The 15649-nt window shown below is 45.0% G+C and overlaps 2 protein-coding genes across 54 annotated transcripts in view; one reads left to right on the plus strand and one right to left on the minus strand.

Annotated features, from left to right (window-relative positions):
• Positions 1-15649, minus strand: part of NDUFB2 (NADH:ubiquinone oxidoreductase subunit B2) — a 1166996-nt gene that overhangs the window by 101891 nt on the left and 1049456 nt on the right. The window lies entirely within an intron of this gene.
• The window catches only part of DENND2A (DENN domain containing 2A), a 126607-nt gene that overhangs the window by 36328 nt on the left and 74630 nt on the right, over positions 1-15649 (plus strand). For 6 of the 7 annotated variants that reach the window (XM_050782228.1, XM_050782230.1, XM_050782234.1 and 3 more), the window contains exon 2: positions 1267-2405. In XM_050782228.1, the coding sequence (XP_050638185.1) occupies positions 1411-2405 (995 nt within the window). In that variant the 5' untranslated portion in view covers positions 1267-1410. Of the gene's footprint in view, positions 1-1264; positions 2406-15649 lie in introns of those variants that run through there. The other variant, XM_050782229.1, reaches the window with a different exon arrangement.

The following is a 15649-nucleotide window of genomic DNA, read 5'->3' on the forward strand; positions in this document are numbered from 1 at the left end:
TCCTTGACATGTGGCAGGTGTAACTGAGGAACTGAAGCTTGAATTTCATTGGATTTAAGGTTAAATAGTCACGTGTGGCTGGTGGCCACTCTATTAGACAGTGCATTTCTAGGCCAAGTGTGAAGTCTGAATCTGCCTCTTTATTCACGCATTCATTCATGCACCAGATATTTATTGACCACCAACTCTCCTGGGCATTGTTCTGGGTGCTAGGGGTGCAGAGTTGGCCACAACAGGCCAAAATAACAAAACAATCCCTGTTCTGGTGGCAAGGCTCGTGGAGAGCTCACTCTAGTGAGGCTCCATTCCCGAGGAGGCTCTGTTCAGATGCACCCAGTCATTGTGGCTTTGCCCACTTGAATCAGACAATTTGTCAAGTTCACGGGTAGCACAAACTTCATGACGTGTGATGATGTTTTAGTTTTTAAATAGTCATTGCAAAGAACTGCCTGCAGATACAAAAAGCAGGAAAAACAGCGTATGTAATCTTTTACCTCATGAAATTACTATTTTATTTTTATTTTTAAGACAGTCTCACTCTGTCGCCCAGGCTGGAGTGCAGTGGTATAATCTCAGCTTACTGCAATCTCTGCCTCCTGGGTTCCAGCAATTCTCCTGCCTCAATCTCCTAAGTGAGTAGCTGGGATTACAGGGCCTGCCACCACACTCGGCTAATGTTCGTATTTTTAGTAGAGATGGGGTTTCACTGTGTTAGCCAGGCTGGTCTCAAACTCCTGACCTCGTGATCCACCTGCCTGGGCCTCCCAAAGTGCTGGGATTACAGGCATGAGCCACAATGCCTGGCCTATATTATTATTATCTTCATTTTACAGAGGTGGAAACCGAGGTTTAGAGGACTTAAACAACTTGCCTAAGGTCACGTGGCTGAATTAGGATTTAAACCCAAGCCTATTCGACTCCAAAACCTGATTGCTCCTTCATTTCACCATGCTGTCTCCCCAAGAAAAACACAAATTGATGGTTTAAAAAACATTTTTGTAGAGATGGGTGTCTTGTTATGTTGCCCAGGCTGGTTTTGAACTCCTGGCATCAAGTGATCCTCCCACTTCAGTCTCCCAAAGTGCTGGGATTACAGGCACGAGCCACCGCACCCTGCCCACAAAGTGATTTTTTTTTTTAAATAGGGATTTCAATGTTTGTGGTTTGTGACTTTCATATAACATTTATATCTAAGTTCTAGCAAATCTCTGTGACCAGCCAAGAACAATAAGAATCACTCACCTGGTGTTTGTCTTTCTTGTGCAGGGTCAAGGTGGAAGGTCCAAGGACTGAGAAAGACCCTCGAAGGCATCGCTTAAGTCCTCCATTCCTTTCCTAGAGACTGATCAGGAGTCGGGCTTCAGAAGGAGCCCCCCGGAAAGGCTCCGCAACCTCACGCTAGAGTCGAGAATGGATATGTTCAGCTTGGATATGATCATCAGTGACCCAGCTGCGGAAGCCAGCAGGGCTGGGAAGAAGCAGCTCGGAGGCGTTCAGAACCCTTGCTCATCTGCCAGAGCCGGACCCCGGCACAAGTCCCTCAACATAAAGGACAAGATATCAGAATGGGAAGGGAAGAAGGAGGTGCCCGCTCCTGCACCCAGCAGGAGAGCAGATGCACAGGGGGATTATCTGACGTCCTGTCTGGTGGAGAGGAGGAGTAGTGATGGGGTGAGAACTCAGGTCACAGAGGCTAAGAATGGAATGAGGCCAGGAACAGAGAGCACAGAGAAGCAGAGGAATAAAGGAGCAGTGAACGTCGCGGGACAGGACCCAGAGCCGGGGCAAGACCTAAGCCAGCCAGACCGGGAAGTGGATCCTAGCTGGAGCCGAGGCCGAGAGCCAAGACTTGGCAAGCTACGCTTTCAGAACGATCACCTCTCGGTGCTGAAGCAGGTCAAGAAACTCGAGCAGGCTTTGAAGGATGGGTCGGCAGGGCTGGATCCTCAGCTGCCAGGAACTTGTTACTCCTCACACTGCCCACCTGAAAAGGCAGAGGCGGGGCCCACCCTTCCTGAGAACCTGGGAGGCGGGAGTGGCTCGGAAGTCAGCCAGAGGGTCCACCCCTCCGACCTGGAAGGCAGGGAGCCTGCCTCCGGGGCTGTGGAGGACAGGAAAGGCTCGTGCAGAAGGCCCTGGGACCGGAGCCTTGAGAACGTGTACAAGGGCTCGGAGGGTTCCCCCACAAAGCCCTTCATCAACCCTCTGCCAAAACCCCGGAGAACGTTCAAACATGCCGGAGAAGGGGACAAAGATGGGAAGCCTGGCATCGGCTTCAGGAAAGAGAAAAGAAACCTGCCTCCTCTGCCCTCGCTACCTCCCCCGCCTCTGCCCTCCTCTCCCCCGCCGTCCTCTGTGAACAGAAGACTGTGGACTGGGAGACAGAAATCCAGTGCAGACCACAGGTAGGTGCCGGTGTGGCAGGGCAGAGCGTTGCCACCTGGCTCTCTCAGTGGTTTATGTCCCATCGTAACTGTCTGTTCTCAGCTGAATTATTTGTTTTATTAAACTGATGGATCTTGTAGTCCAGATGGTTCACAGCTTAAGATACTTTGTTAATTAACCTGGAAACTTGGTACATGATGCATGTATTTTGTGTTTGTTCTCAGTCCTCAAAAAAGAAGAGTATTTGCTTTTAAAAATTACCCTTTAGATGTAATAAGGACTTGAAATTGGGACAGTAACCAAGAGTTAAATGAAGGACTCATGTTAACCCTGGCAGTCTACAACCTAGTAGTCCCTGCTAACTACCAGTGCTTGAATTTTTCTTGGTATGGGCTTTAGAAACACACTGCCTGGAGTCTACACTGGCCCGATCAGTGTCTATCTATGTGAGCTTAAACAAGTTGTTTAACCTCTCGAAGCCTCAGTTTCCTCATTTATACATATGGATGCACGCACTGTGAATATTTTATAATGTTAAAATAACACATTAAATAATAAAGCATGTTAATGCTTAAAAATAAAATCTGTGCTTCGAAAACAATTTTTCTATTTTGCAACTTAATCTCTAGTCCATTTCTGTAACATGCTACTTGGTTTGATACCCACTAATCTAGAAACCAGCTTTAGAGCAATCTCCTCAGGATAGTTGTCATACTCCCTGTCATCATTTCACCTCCTATTTTCTCCTGACCCACTCCATTGAGCTTTGGGAACCTGTTCCTGAAAGTACCCTGTCCCAAGGCCACCAGTAACCTCCATCTTGCTAAATCCAATTGCCAGTTCTTTGTTCTTTTCTTAATTGGCCCCTCTCAGTATTCGAGGAACACCTGTTGACTCGCTCCATCTTGAAACACTTCCTTCATTTGGCTTCTGGGTCACCCACGTCCCTGGAAGTCCTGTTTCTCTGGCTCCTCTGAGTTCCATTCTTTTTTCCTGTCTGTCAGAGCACACCCCGAACCTATCCCCACCTCAACCCAGGGCCAGACCTGAGACTTTTCTTCTCCGTCTACACTCACTCCCTAAATGATCTCATCCAGTCCCATGGCTTTCAATGTCAATGTCATGTTTATGATTCCCAGATTGAGGCATTCAGCCCCAGCTCCCTCTCCCAGCTTAAGGTTTGTGTAGTCATCTCCTGCTCAGATCTTCATTTGGTTGTCTTGTCATTCGTACTTAACATGTCCAAACCTAAATTCTCCATCCAGGCTGCCAGTAACCACCTCCTCTTACAATAATTGTCATCCTACTAAATGGCTTCACCCTTTGTTTAACTGCTTAGGCCACAAACCTAAAAAGTCATCTTCAATTCCTATCTTTTTCCACATACCCCCTCCTAATTTATCCCAAATCTGCCTATATCTCCTCCACTGCTACCATCTTAATCATCCTAGATTCACCTCCCACCCCCAGAACATTCCTCCCTCAGCAGCTAGAGGAGTCTTCTAAAAATATAAACTATAAATTAAATCCTGTCACCCCCCACTCAACATGGTCTGTCATGTAGGATGATTCTTTTGGCTGTAAATAGCATAATTTCTTATGTTCTCTTCAAGGGGGAAAAAAACTTGCATATTCTAGAATTTATTTACATATATATGTGTATATATATGTGTGTATATATATAAGTTATTCCCAGTTTACAAATAATGCTGTGATAAGGAGCATATAGTATTACTAGTTTTGCTACTTACTAGCTGTGGGACATTGGACAAGCCACTAAATTTGTGTTGGCCTCATTTTACCTACCTGTAAAATGGTGATAATTATATTATAGTAACCACTTCACAGAGTTGTTGTGAAGATTGAATGAGTTAACATGTGTAAACATAAACTTAGTACAGAGCCTCTTCAATATGTGTTAAGTGTTTTATTTTTCTATGGCTCTATTCTGTTTCATTAATCAGGCTATATCTTTTTCAGTACCAAACTATTTATTTTAAATTCATAATGTATTATTATTATTATTATTGTTATTATTATTATTATTATTATTTTGAGATAGAGTCTCGCTGTATCACCCAGGCTGGAGTGTGGTGGCATAATATCAGCTCACTGCATCCTCTGCTTCCCGGGTTCCAGCAATTCTCCCACCTCAGCCTCCCAAGTAGCTGAGATTACAGGGGCACACCACCACGCCTGGCTAATTTTTTGTATTTTTAGTAGAGGCAGAGTTTCACCATGTTGGCCAGGCTGGTCTTGAACCCCTGACCTCACGTGATCTCCTGCCTTGGACTCCCAAAGTGCTGGGATTACAGGCATGAACCCCATGCCCAGCCCATAATATATTTTAATATCTAGCAGGGCTTATAGAAATTTATTAATGTTGCTAATAATTAGTTGATCCTCTTGGATTTCCTATATATAACATCATTTCATATGCAAAAAATAATAATCGTTTTGTCTCTCTCCTTTTTAGTAATTATAAACCTCTTATTTGTTTATTTACTTATTATTCACCTTTTCCAAAAATGTCTTGAGCGTTTCTGCCTGTATTTTTCTGAATGTTCTAAATATTACTATCAAATTTCACATACACAAAATATGTGGGGGTTTTTGTTATTAATATATAATTATTTGGCATGCTGTGTATTTGCTACGTTTATTTCTAAGTCTTTTTTTTTTTTTTGAGACTGGAGTGCAGTTTCAGCTCACTGCAAGCTCCGCCTCCGCCTCCCGGGTTCACGCCATGCCTCAGCCTCCCGAGTTAACTACAGGCGCCCACAGTAATTTTTTTTTGTTTTTTTCTGGTCATATGGCCTCGGCCTCCCAAAGTGTGGGATTACAGGCGTGAGCCACCGCGCCCGGCAGTCTTTTCTCTTTTTAATGCAATGGTTAATGTAGTCTTTTTTCTCATATGGTCTTTGTATTTAAGAAAACTACTTATTTTGTGTGTGTGTGTGTATATATATATATATTTTAAGACGTCTTAAATTTCTTATCATTTCTAATAATCTGTCAGTTGATTCTCTTGGGCTTTCTATGAATATAACCATATTGTCTAAAAGAATCATCATTTTACCTTTTTCTTTTTAATTTATACCTAATTTTCTTACCAAATTGCACTGGCTGAGAATTCCGAACAGTGTTAAATCATAGTGCTGAAAGCAGTGTGCAGCCCTACTTCACCCCTAACTTTAATGGTAATGCATCTAGAGTTTTACTCGCAGGCACTCTTATTTGAGATATGTTTTTACATTATCAAGTTAGTGTCCTTTTATATTTATTTTTTAACTTAGAGTTTTAAAAATTAGGATTAGAGATTAGATTTTTGTTAAAGTACTTTTCAGAAACTCCTGATGATCATATGATTCTTCTGCTCTGATCCATTCATAGTGAATTTATATCTTAATACTAACCCATCCTTAAATGTGGGGGATGAACTCCCATTCGGGCCTGGTTTATTATTCTTTTAATGTACTACTGAATTTTATTTGCTAATATTTTAAGATTTTTGGATCAGTAAATAAATTGGACTGGTCTATATTTGGGTTTTATTGCACTATCTTTTTTGGTACAGAATACATACAGGATGATTGCACTACCTTTACTAGGTTTGAGTGTCAGTGTTACATGAGGTCTGGAGAAGAACTTAGATGCTTCCTTCTTTATGTTCTGAGAAAATCTGAATCCATCTCCAATAATAAATCCTTTCTCCAGCCACTGCCAAAGCCCGGGTCCCCGAGCACTCCCATGACTTTGCTGCTCCTGCCCAGTGCTTCCCACAGCAGCCCTTCCACGCCCCTTCTGGCTGTTCCTCCAAGGAGGCCCCACAGCCCCAGGGACAGGTTGGTTCTGGGAAACTGGAATCCTTCATCTGTGTCATCACTGGGCAGGCGAGTCAACCTGGGGAACAGTTATTCCCATTATCTTTTCTCTCTCGACTACCATCTGTGCTTTTCAGTCTTCCAGCATTTTCTTTATAACCAGCTAAAGTTACTTACTTCAGTCCAAAGATGAAATTTTTCTTGGCCAGTTTGAATATGGTTGCATCAGCTGTGTTTTAACAATTTTGGCTTTGGGTTTTTCATTTTGTTTAAAATAGTACAATGGAGGTGATTAGGGCAAGATGTTCACTTTCTACTCTTAAAAAAATAAAGTATGCTCTTTACTGTGGTCCTATCTCTTAAAAACAAAAAGGCCTGTACCACGAATTTGGCAGACGCACCACCCCCTCTGAGGGAGGAAAGCCAAACCAAGGTTGAAGAAAGAAATGATTAAGGATTTAGAGGTTATGAGGGTTTAGAATTTCATGGCCAGGCTCTGTGTGCCTTAGAGAATGTACTCAGCTTATTTTCATAGGCCCATTAGTTCACCTCCTTAAGAGTAAAACCTGTGGCTTCAGAGCCTCGGTTTAAGAAAGCGTATTTTTCTTTTTCTCTTCCCATTTCTCTCTCTTCTTTTTTCTTTTCTCCTCTTCTCTTTCCTTCCCTTTTCCCTCCTTTCCTCTCTCCCTCTCTATTTGCTGTCTTCTCTCTTCTTTCTTCATTTCTCTAAAGCCCCAGGAAATTAAATGCAAGGACTCAGGCCTTCAGTCCTCAAATGGAAAATGAGAAACCCTCAAATGTCAGGAAATTCCAAAGATAAGGTTCCTACAGCAACATTAACTTGGTTCTATGTGTTTTATGGCATACATTTAATAGCTCTGGCAAGAATGCCTTAAGGCCAACGTATAACAAGAAAAGATCCTACTCTTTAAGTGTGAGCAGCATCCTGAGTTCACATGTATCTACATTCTCAAAATGTCTTAACTGGAATTCAGATTTTTAAATTTTTGTTTACCTTGGTCATGTGACAGCTTGTAGATCTTTATGAAACCAAATAACTGCCTTGACCAAAATTTCAACTTTTCAGCTGATTGTTTTGGCACCATATAGATTTGGTCTTTCCTTGGGGCTTTAGTGTAAGACTTTCAGAACTTCTTGAGGACACGAAACCTCAGTCATTATATGGCTGCCAGATCACACTGTGCTGTTATTGATTCCATAATTTCCATCTTCTATGGGACCGATACGGATTCCCCACAGCTCTCTGGCTGGGCAGCAGCCCTCGGCTCTCACCGGTTTAACAGTTAAAATTAACTTACCAGCCAAGCGGTGGTCTGTCTCAGGCGGCAAGACGTCCCTGAGACAACTCGGAATTACCACGTCTAAAAACTGAGTGTTTCAAGTCTTCAAAGGAGGACATTGTTCGATTTAGTTGATGTTTAGAGCAAAAGCTACTCTGGAAGCTTCTGAGAAACTTGGTTTAGTAAAGCCATTTATTTCAATAGAAGCTGCACTGGAAAACAGAGAGATGGTGCTTGCTCTTCCAAGGTTGCTGTTGTCCATTACAAGAGTGATTTTCATGTCATTTCTCATTGAAAGGTGCAAATTGTTGGATATTAGCCACAATGGGGGACAGAAATAGTTTTTCCTTCTGACATTTAGGGTTTGAATCCAGGATAGAGAAAAGCAGAAACCGTGTGAGTGGTCCTAGTATACAGTGGAGGAGCTACCTGATAACAGAATGCAAGCTGAGAGCTAACGGAAGCCGCCTCCTGCCTAGCCGCCTGCCCTGAGCACCTGGGGGTAGGAATGCCCTTCCTGGGGTATGGTGAGCCGTGGGGAAGAGCTGCCTGTGGCCACTCAGGATAGACAGGCAGAAAGACTCTGGCAGCTGGAGGAGGATGATGGAAGTCAGCGCATCCTTGGTTTCCAACCCAGCTGGATGATGTTTTAAATGGTTGCTAGGGGGCTGGGCGTGGTGGCTCACGCCTGTAATCCCAGCACTTTGGAAGGCCGAGGTGGGTGGATCACGAGGTCAGGAGTTCGAGACCAGCCTGACCAACATGGTGAAACCCTGTCTCTACTAAAAATACAAAAATTAGCTGGGCGTGGTGGTGCACACCTGTAATCCCAGCTGCTCAGGAGGCTGAGGCAGGAGAATGGTGCAAACCCGGGAGGTGGAGCTTGCAGTGAGCTAAGATCGTGCCACTGCACTCCAGCCTGGGCGACAAAATGAGACTCCGTCTCAAAAAAAAATAAAATTAAATAAAAAAATAAAAATAAATAAATAAATGGTTGCTAGGTGCCAGGCTAGCCAAGCTTTTTTTTTTTTTTTTTTTTTTTTTTTTTTTTTTTTTTTTTTTTAGCAGGGTCTTGCTTTGTCACCCAGGCTGGAGTGCAGTGGTTCAGTATTGACTCACTGCAACCTCCACCTCCTGGGCCAAGCGATTCTCGTACCTCTGCCTCAGGAGTAGTTGTGACCACAGGCACACGCCACCACACCCAGCTAATTTTTGTACTTTCGTAGAGGCAGGGTTTTACTATGTTGCCCAGCAGGCTGGTCTTGAACTCCTAGACTCAAACCTGCTCTGTCGCCAGGCTGGAGTGCAATGGCGCATCTCAGCTCACCGCAACCTCTGCCTTCCGGTTCAAGCGATTATCCTGCCTCGGCCTCTCAAGTAGCTGGGACTACAAGCGCGTGCCACCACGCCCAGCTAATTTTTGTGTTTTTAGTAGAGACGGGGTTTCACCACGATGGTCAGGATGGTCTCGATCTCTTGACCTTGTCATCCGCCTGCCTCAGCCTCCCAAAGTGCTGGGATTACAGGCGTGAGCCACCACACCTGACCTGTAGCCAAGCTTTTTTAATCCATAGATGAAAATAATCCTGGGGGAAATGGATTCAAACCAGTTTGCTAAAAATTAACTCAAGAATACAGCTGCTTTTTTTTAATCTTGAAGTAGAGATAAATTATAAACAGTAAATGTGGCACTTAAAACCAGCTTTTAAAATATTTATTCACTGGGCCAGGCATGGTGGCTCACGCCTGTAATCCCAGCACTTTGGGAGGCCGAGGTGGGCAGATCACTTGAGGTCGGGAGTTTGAGACCAGCCTGGCCAATGTGGGGAAACCCTGTCTCTACTAAAAATACAAAAATTAGCCAGGCATGGTGGCACACACCTGCAATTCCAGCTATTTGGAAGGCTGAGGCAGGAGAATCACATGAATCCAGGAAGCAGAGGTTGCAATGAGCCGAAATCGTGCAACTGCACTCTAGCCTGGGCACAGAGCAAGACTCCGTCTCAAAAAATGAAATAGGCCCGGCAAGGTAATCTCAGACGGTAATCTCAGCTCACGCCTGTAATCTCAGCACTTTGGGAGGCTGAGGCAAGTGGATGACAAATTCAAGAGATGGAGACCATCCTGACCAACATGGTGAAACCCCGTCTCTACTAAAAATACAAAAATTAGCTAGGTGTGGTGGCACGCGCTTGTAGTCCCAGCTACTTGAGAGGCTGAGGCAGGAGAATCACTTGAACCGGAAGGCAGAGGTTGCAGTGAACTGAGATGCACCATTGCACTCCAGCCTGGCAACAGAACACAACTAACTAAATAATAAAATAAAATATTCATTCATTTATTCAACCAACAAATATTTACCACATACCTATTGAGTGTTAAGACATAGGAATGTAATAATGAGCAAGATAAACAGAGACTCTGTCTTCACAGGATTTGCAAACCAGTAATAGTTAGAAGGACACAGCTGGTGTGATCATAACTGCTGTCAGCGCTGTGAGGAATCCTGGTGCCATGGGAACATTCAGTAGGGATGTGTAGCCTATCAGGGAAACAGACGGGATCAAGAGGAAGTGACGCTCAGGCCAGCAGGAGGGTGGGGAGTGGGCGTTCAGTTTGAGTGAACTAATAGGTGAAAGCCCTGAAAGACTGCATCATATCAGAGGAACTGCAAGGCAGGAGTGTGGCCTGAGGGGCCAGCAAGGGTCTGGGGTGAGGCCTGAAAGCCTTCTGGACCTGTACACACAGTATGGATTTGGGCCTATTACCTAAGGGCAATGGAAAACGGGAACATTTTTAAGAAGGGGAGAGAGATGATCAGATTTGCACGTTTAAGGCTGGGCGCAGCGGCTCACGCTTGTAATCCCAACATTTTGGGAGTCTGAGTGGGGTGGATCACCTGAGGCCAGGAGTTCAAGGCCAGCCTGGCCTACATGGTGAAACCTCGTTTTGGGTAAATATACAAAAATTTAGCCGGGCATGGATGGCAGGCACCTGTAATCCCAGCTACTTGGGAGGCTAAGGCAGGAGAATCGCCTGAACCCAGCAGGCGGAGGTTGCAGGAAGCCTAGATCACGCTGTTGCACCCCAGCCTGGGCAACAAGAGTGAAACTCCGTCTCAGAAAAAAGAAAAAAACAATAAGGTTTGCATGTTTAAGAGACCATCCTAGCAGCAGCCTGGAGACTGGGTGGGCACCAGTGGGCAGATGGGGAGAGGCGATGGGGAGGAACAGTGAGATCTTATGGTTACCCTGTGGTGTAGCTGCCTTAGGGACTGAGAGAAGTGGGTGGGTTCAAGAGATGCTTTGGAGGTAAAACTTGGGTTAACTAGTTAGACAGGCAGTAAGTGGGAGGGATGCTGGGAGTCTGATTTCCAGGTTTAAGACCTAAACCTCTGGATGGCAACACTGGGCAAGGAGCTGGTTCTCATCAGGGAGAAGCAATGGGATTACGAGTTCAGCTTTGAGATTCTTGTACATTGTCCAAACAGAAGGAGCTCTAAGTTAGGATTTCATTTACAAAAATATGGAGAAGTCGTGAAGAACATTCAAAATACGACTCAGAATCACAGTGTTTGGCATTGGTTGCTGAAATTTGGCTATTGCATAGGTTATAATGCCCTTCAGCAAAGTTCTTTGGAACAACCAGCTCATTCTAGCATCTCTGAAACTCAGAAGTACCAAATACCAAATGATCATTTGAGGACCTGGGAAGTAAAGTGAGGCTGAGTGGAAGTTACACCCCTTTCCCAGGCTGTGGGCTCCCCAAAGGCAGGGACCTCTCGCCTTTGTGTCATCCACTTTGAGCACAGTGCAATGTGATTCGCATGTTTACTTATTAAACATGCAGGCAGGATGTGGAATGAATGCTGAACATGTTTAAATTAAAGAGAAGCCTGTTTGGATGTGGTTATCATTCATTAACCTTTCACAGTTTCCTTTCTCTCAAAGTTAATGTGTAAATGAGGATACTAAAACTTTCAAGTTAAAAAAAAATTTGTACAGAACAGAATTAGCTTAGCGGTTGGAGGATGAGTGTGATCACCTTTCTCCTCTTCAGGGAGCCTGATCACCTACCTGAACCTCAGAAGGGGAGGACTGATGTCCCTGACATTTATGTAGGCTATAGAAATAATGCTAGGTGGTCCGGGCATGGTGGCTCACACCTGTAATCCGAGCACTTTGGGGGGCTGAGGTGGGTGGGTTGCTTGAGCCCAGGAGTTCAAGACCAGCCTGGCCAACATGGTGAAACCCCCCCATCGCTATGAAAAATACAAAAATTAGCCAGGCATGGTGGCAGGTGCTTGTAATCCCAGCTACACAGGAGGCTGAGGCAGGAGAATTACTTGAACCCTGGAGGCAGAGGTTGCAGTGAGCCGAGATCACCCCACTGCCTTCCGGCCTGGGCCACAGAGCCAGACTCTCTCAAAAAAAAAAAAAAAAAAAAAAAGGCAGGGCGCGGATCACCTGAGGTCAGGAGTTTGAGACCAGCCTCCCCAACATGGCGAAACCCCGTCTCTACTAAAAACAAAAAATTAGCTGGGCACGGTGGCTCATGCCTGTAATCCCAGCACTTTGGGAGGCTAAGGTGGGCAGATCACAAGGTCAGGAGATCGAGACCATCCTGGCTAACACGGTGAAACCCTGTGTCTACTAAAAATAAAATTAAAAAAAAAATTAGCTGGGCATGGTGGCGGGCGCCTGTAGTCCCAGCTACTGGAGAGGCTGAGGTAGGAGAATGGTGTGAACTGAGGAGGTGGACCTTTCGGTGAGCCAACATTGCGCCACTGCACTCCAGCCTGGGCGACAGAGTGAGACTCCATCTCAAAAAAAAAAAAAAAAAAATTAGCCGGACGTGGTGGCAGCCACCTGTAATCTCAGCTACTTGGGAGGCTGAGGCAGGAGAATTGCTTGAACCCAGGGTGCAGAGGCTGCAGTGAGCCAAGATTGTGCCTAGGTGACAATAACTTGGGTGACAAGAGGGAAACTCTGTCACAAAAAAAAAAAAGAAAAGAAAAGAGGCCGGGCGCGGTGGCTCAAGCCTGTAATCCCAGCACTTTGGGAGGCCGAGGCGGGTGGATCACGAGGTCAGGAGATCGAGACTATCCTGGCTAACATGGTGAAACCCCGTCTCTACTAAAAATACAAAAAACTAGCCGGGCGTGGGGGCGGGCGCCTGTAGTCTCAGCTACTTGGGAGGCTGAGGCGGGAGAATGGCGTGAACCCGGGAGGCGGAGCTTGCAGTGAGCCGAGATCACGCCACTGCACTCCAGCCTGGGAGACACAGCGAGACTCCGTCTCAAAAAAAAAAAAAAAAAAAAAAAAAAGAAAAGAAAAGAAAGGGGAGGGGAAGGAAGGGGGAGGGTAGGAGAGGGGTGGGGAGGGAAGGGAAGGGAGGAGAAAGAAAAAGCGAGAGAGAGGAAGAATGAAATAAAGAAAGAGAAGGAAGGAAGGGAAGGGAGAGGAGAAAAAGAAAGCAAGAAAGAGAAGAAGGAAGGAAGGAGAGAGAGAGAAAGAAAGAAAGAGAAAGGAAGGAAGGGAGGGAGGGAGGAAAGAAAGAAAGAGGAAGGAAGGAAGGAAGGGGAGAAAGAAAGAGAAAAGAGAGAGAGAAGAAAGAAAGAAGAAAGAGAAAGGGAGGGAGGGAGGGAGGAAGGAAGGAAAAGAGAAAGAAAATAAAGAACTGCTAGGAAGAGCTAACTTTCTAAATGCTTTGGCATGTGTTAACGACACATGACAATGATAGATCCAATGTTGTAATTGGAATCCTATTTTCCCACTAGTTCTAGAAACTGGGCAGGTAAAGATTTCTGGCTTCTCCTTGATCTTCTAATGGACTGGACCTCATGTTAATTTGTTTGCCTTTCAGACTTACTGCATAGGAATTAGTCACCTGAAAACCAACACTTAAATACAAGAAATAGAGCTGCTATTTGAGAAACCTTTTGATGAATTGTTTTGCAAATTAGTTTTGCAATGTGAATAACCATCTTTTATTTTGAAACAGGGTCTTGCTCTGTCTCAAAATGAGTGAGAGTGCAGTGGCTGGAATGCATGGCTTGCTTTTGGCTCACTGCATCCTCCGACTCCCTGGCTCAAGGGATCCTCCCACCTCAGCCTCCCAAGTAACTGAGGCTATAGGTGTGCCCCACCACACCCAGCTAATTTTTGTATTTTTTATAGAGACAGAGTCTTGCTGTGTTGCCCAGCTGATCTGAAACTCCTGAACTCAAGCAGTCCACCTGCTTTGGCCTCCCAAAGTGCTAGGATTATAGGTGTGAGCTACTGCACCTACCCCCATCTTAATTTTTTTAAAGGGAGTTTTTAATTGTTTTCAAATTGGACTTTTCTAATGCTGTTTAGACTAGTGATACCTTTTATGTGTCAGAAATCAAATGCAAAGCATGGCTGACTTTTTTTTTTTTTTCTCCAGAAACAAGGTCTCACTCTCTCACCCAGGCTGGAGTGCAAGTGGCATGATCTCGGCTCACTGCAACCTTCACCTTCTAGGCTCAAGGGATCCTCCCACCTCAGCCTCCCAAGTAGTTGGGACTTCAGGCACATGCCACCACACCCAGCTAATTTTTGTAATTGTTATTTTTTGTAGAGATGGGATCTTACATTGTTGCCCAGACTGGCCTTGAACTCCTGGTCTCAAACAATCCTCCTGACTCAGCCTCCCAAAGTGCCGGGATTACAGGCATGAGCCACTGTGTCTGGCCCAAACTCTTATATTAGCATCGTGTTCTTGGAAATATAGAAAGATTATACAAAACATTCAAACTATGTCTTGAAATCCCAGGTGTCTGACAGTAACCACTGGGATAAAGGCTAATCCCATCCCAACAAACCCCAACACATAATCCGGATTCCCGCTTGCATTACATGTGCTTTAGTTTTACCTATGTATGTATGTATGTATGTATGTATGTATGTATGTACTTTATTTTTTGAGACAGAGTCTCTCTCTGTCGCCCAGGCTAGAGTGCAGTGGCGCAATCTCAGCTCACTGCAACCTCCACCTCCCGGGTTCAAGTGATTCTCCTGCCTCAGCCTTCTGAGTAGCTGGGATTACAGGGGTACAACACCATGTCCGGCTAATTTTTGTATTTTTAGTAGAGACAAGGTTTCACCATGTTGGCCAGGCTGGTCATGAACTCCTGACCTCAAGTGATCCGCCTGCCTTGGCCTCCCAAAGTGCTGGAATTACAGGCATGAGCCACCGCGCCCGGCCTGCGTTGCATGTGCTTTAAATAAGCAAGCGGTCTGCTGAGATTTGGAGAGCCTTTAACCCGTACAAATATCTTTTGTTGTTAGGGCACTTATTATGAAAACATTTTAAAGATCCAGACATTATTTCATAGGTACTTTATCATTTTGAAATTTGACCTATACAAATGTTGTTTCCAATGAGATTTTAAAAAATAAAAACAGAACTATAATCTCAGACAACAAGGAGGCTGAGACAGGAGGATCGCTTGAGCCCATAAGTTTGAGACCAGCCTGGGCAGCAGAGCAACACCCCCATTTCCTCAAAAAATTAAAACTTAGCCGGTCATGGTGGCATGCAACTGCAGTCTCACCTACTCAGGAAGCTGAGGGACAAGGATTGCCTGAGCCCAGTAGTTTGAGGCTGCAGTGAGCTATGGTGGCACCACTGCACTCCAGCCTGGGCAACAGAGGGAGACCCTGTTTCTAAAAATAAATAGAGCTCTCACCATGGCAAAGCAAGGCACAGCTACAGCCCCTTTCTCTCTCTCAAAGAAAAGGCCAAACTCAGCCAGGGTCATGCTCTAATTCTGGGCAGTCAAGGCTTTACCTGTAGGTGGTGGTTACTACCCTGGCCCTGAGAGTGGGAGAAACTGCCTGGCTCCCAGTGAAATGGCCCTTTCCTGTCCGCCTTTTCCCTGTGAGGGTTCATAGCATCTCCTCATAGCATAGATTACTTACTATGTGAGGGAAATAGAGGGTCTGCCTGGGTATCGCACAGTACTGTGTAATGCAGTAATGTGATTATCACTGTGTAATGCAGTTTTGCATGGAAAATTAGTTCAGGTTCCCAACGACAAACTGTTGAAATTCAGCCTGTTTTAGTTTGGAGCCTGTGAATGCAGCTTCCTCCTGATGTGCCTCACTTAAATAA

Source organism: Macaca thibetana, chromosome 3 (assembly GCF_024542745.1).
Source record: "Macaca thibetana thibetana isolate TM-01 chromosome 3, ASM2454274v1, whole genome shotgun sequence".
NCBI classification, from domain to species: domain Eukaryota; kingdom Metazoa; phylum Chordata; class Mammalia; order Primates; family Cercopithecidae; genus Macaca; species Macaca thibetana.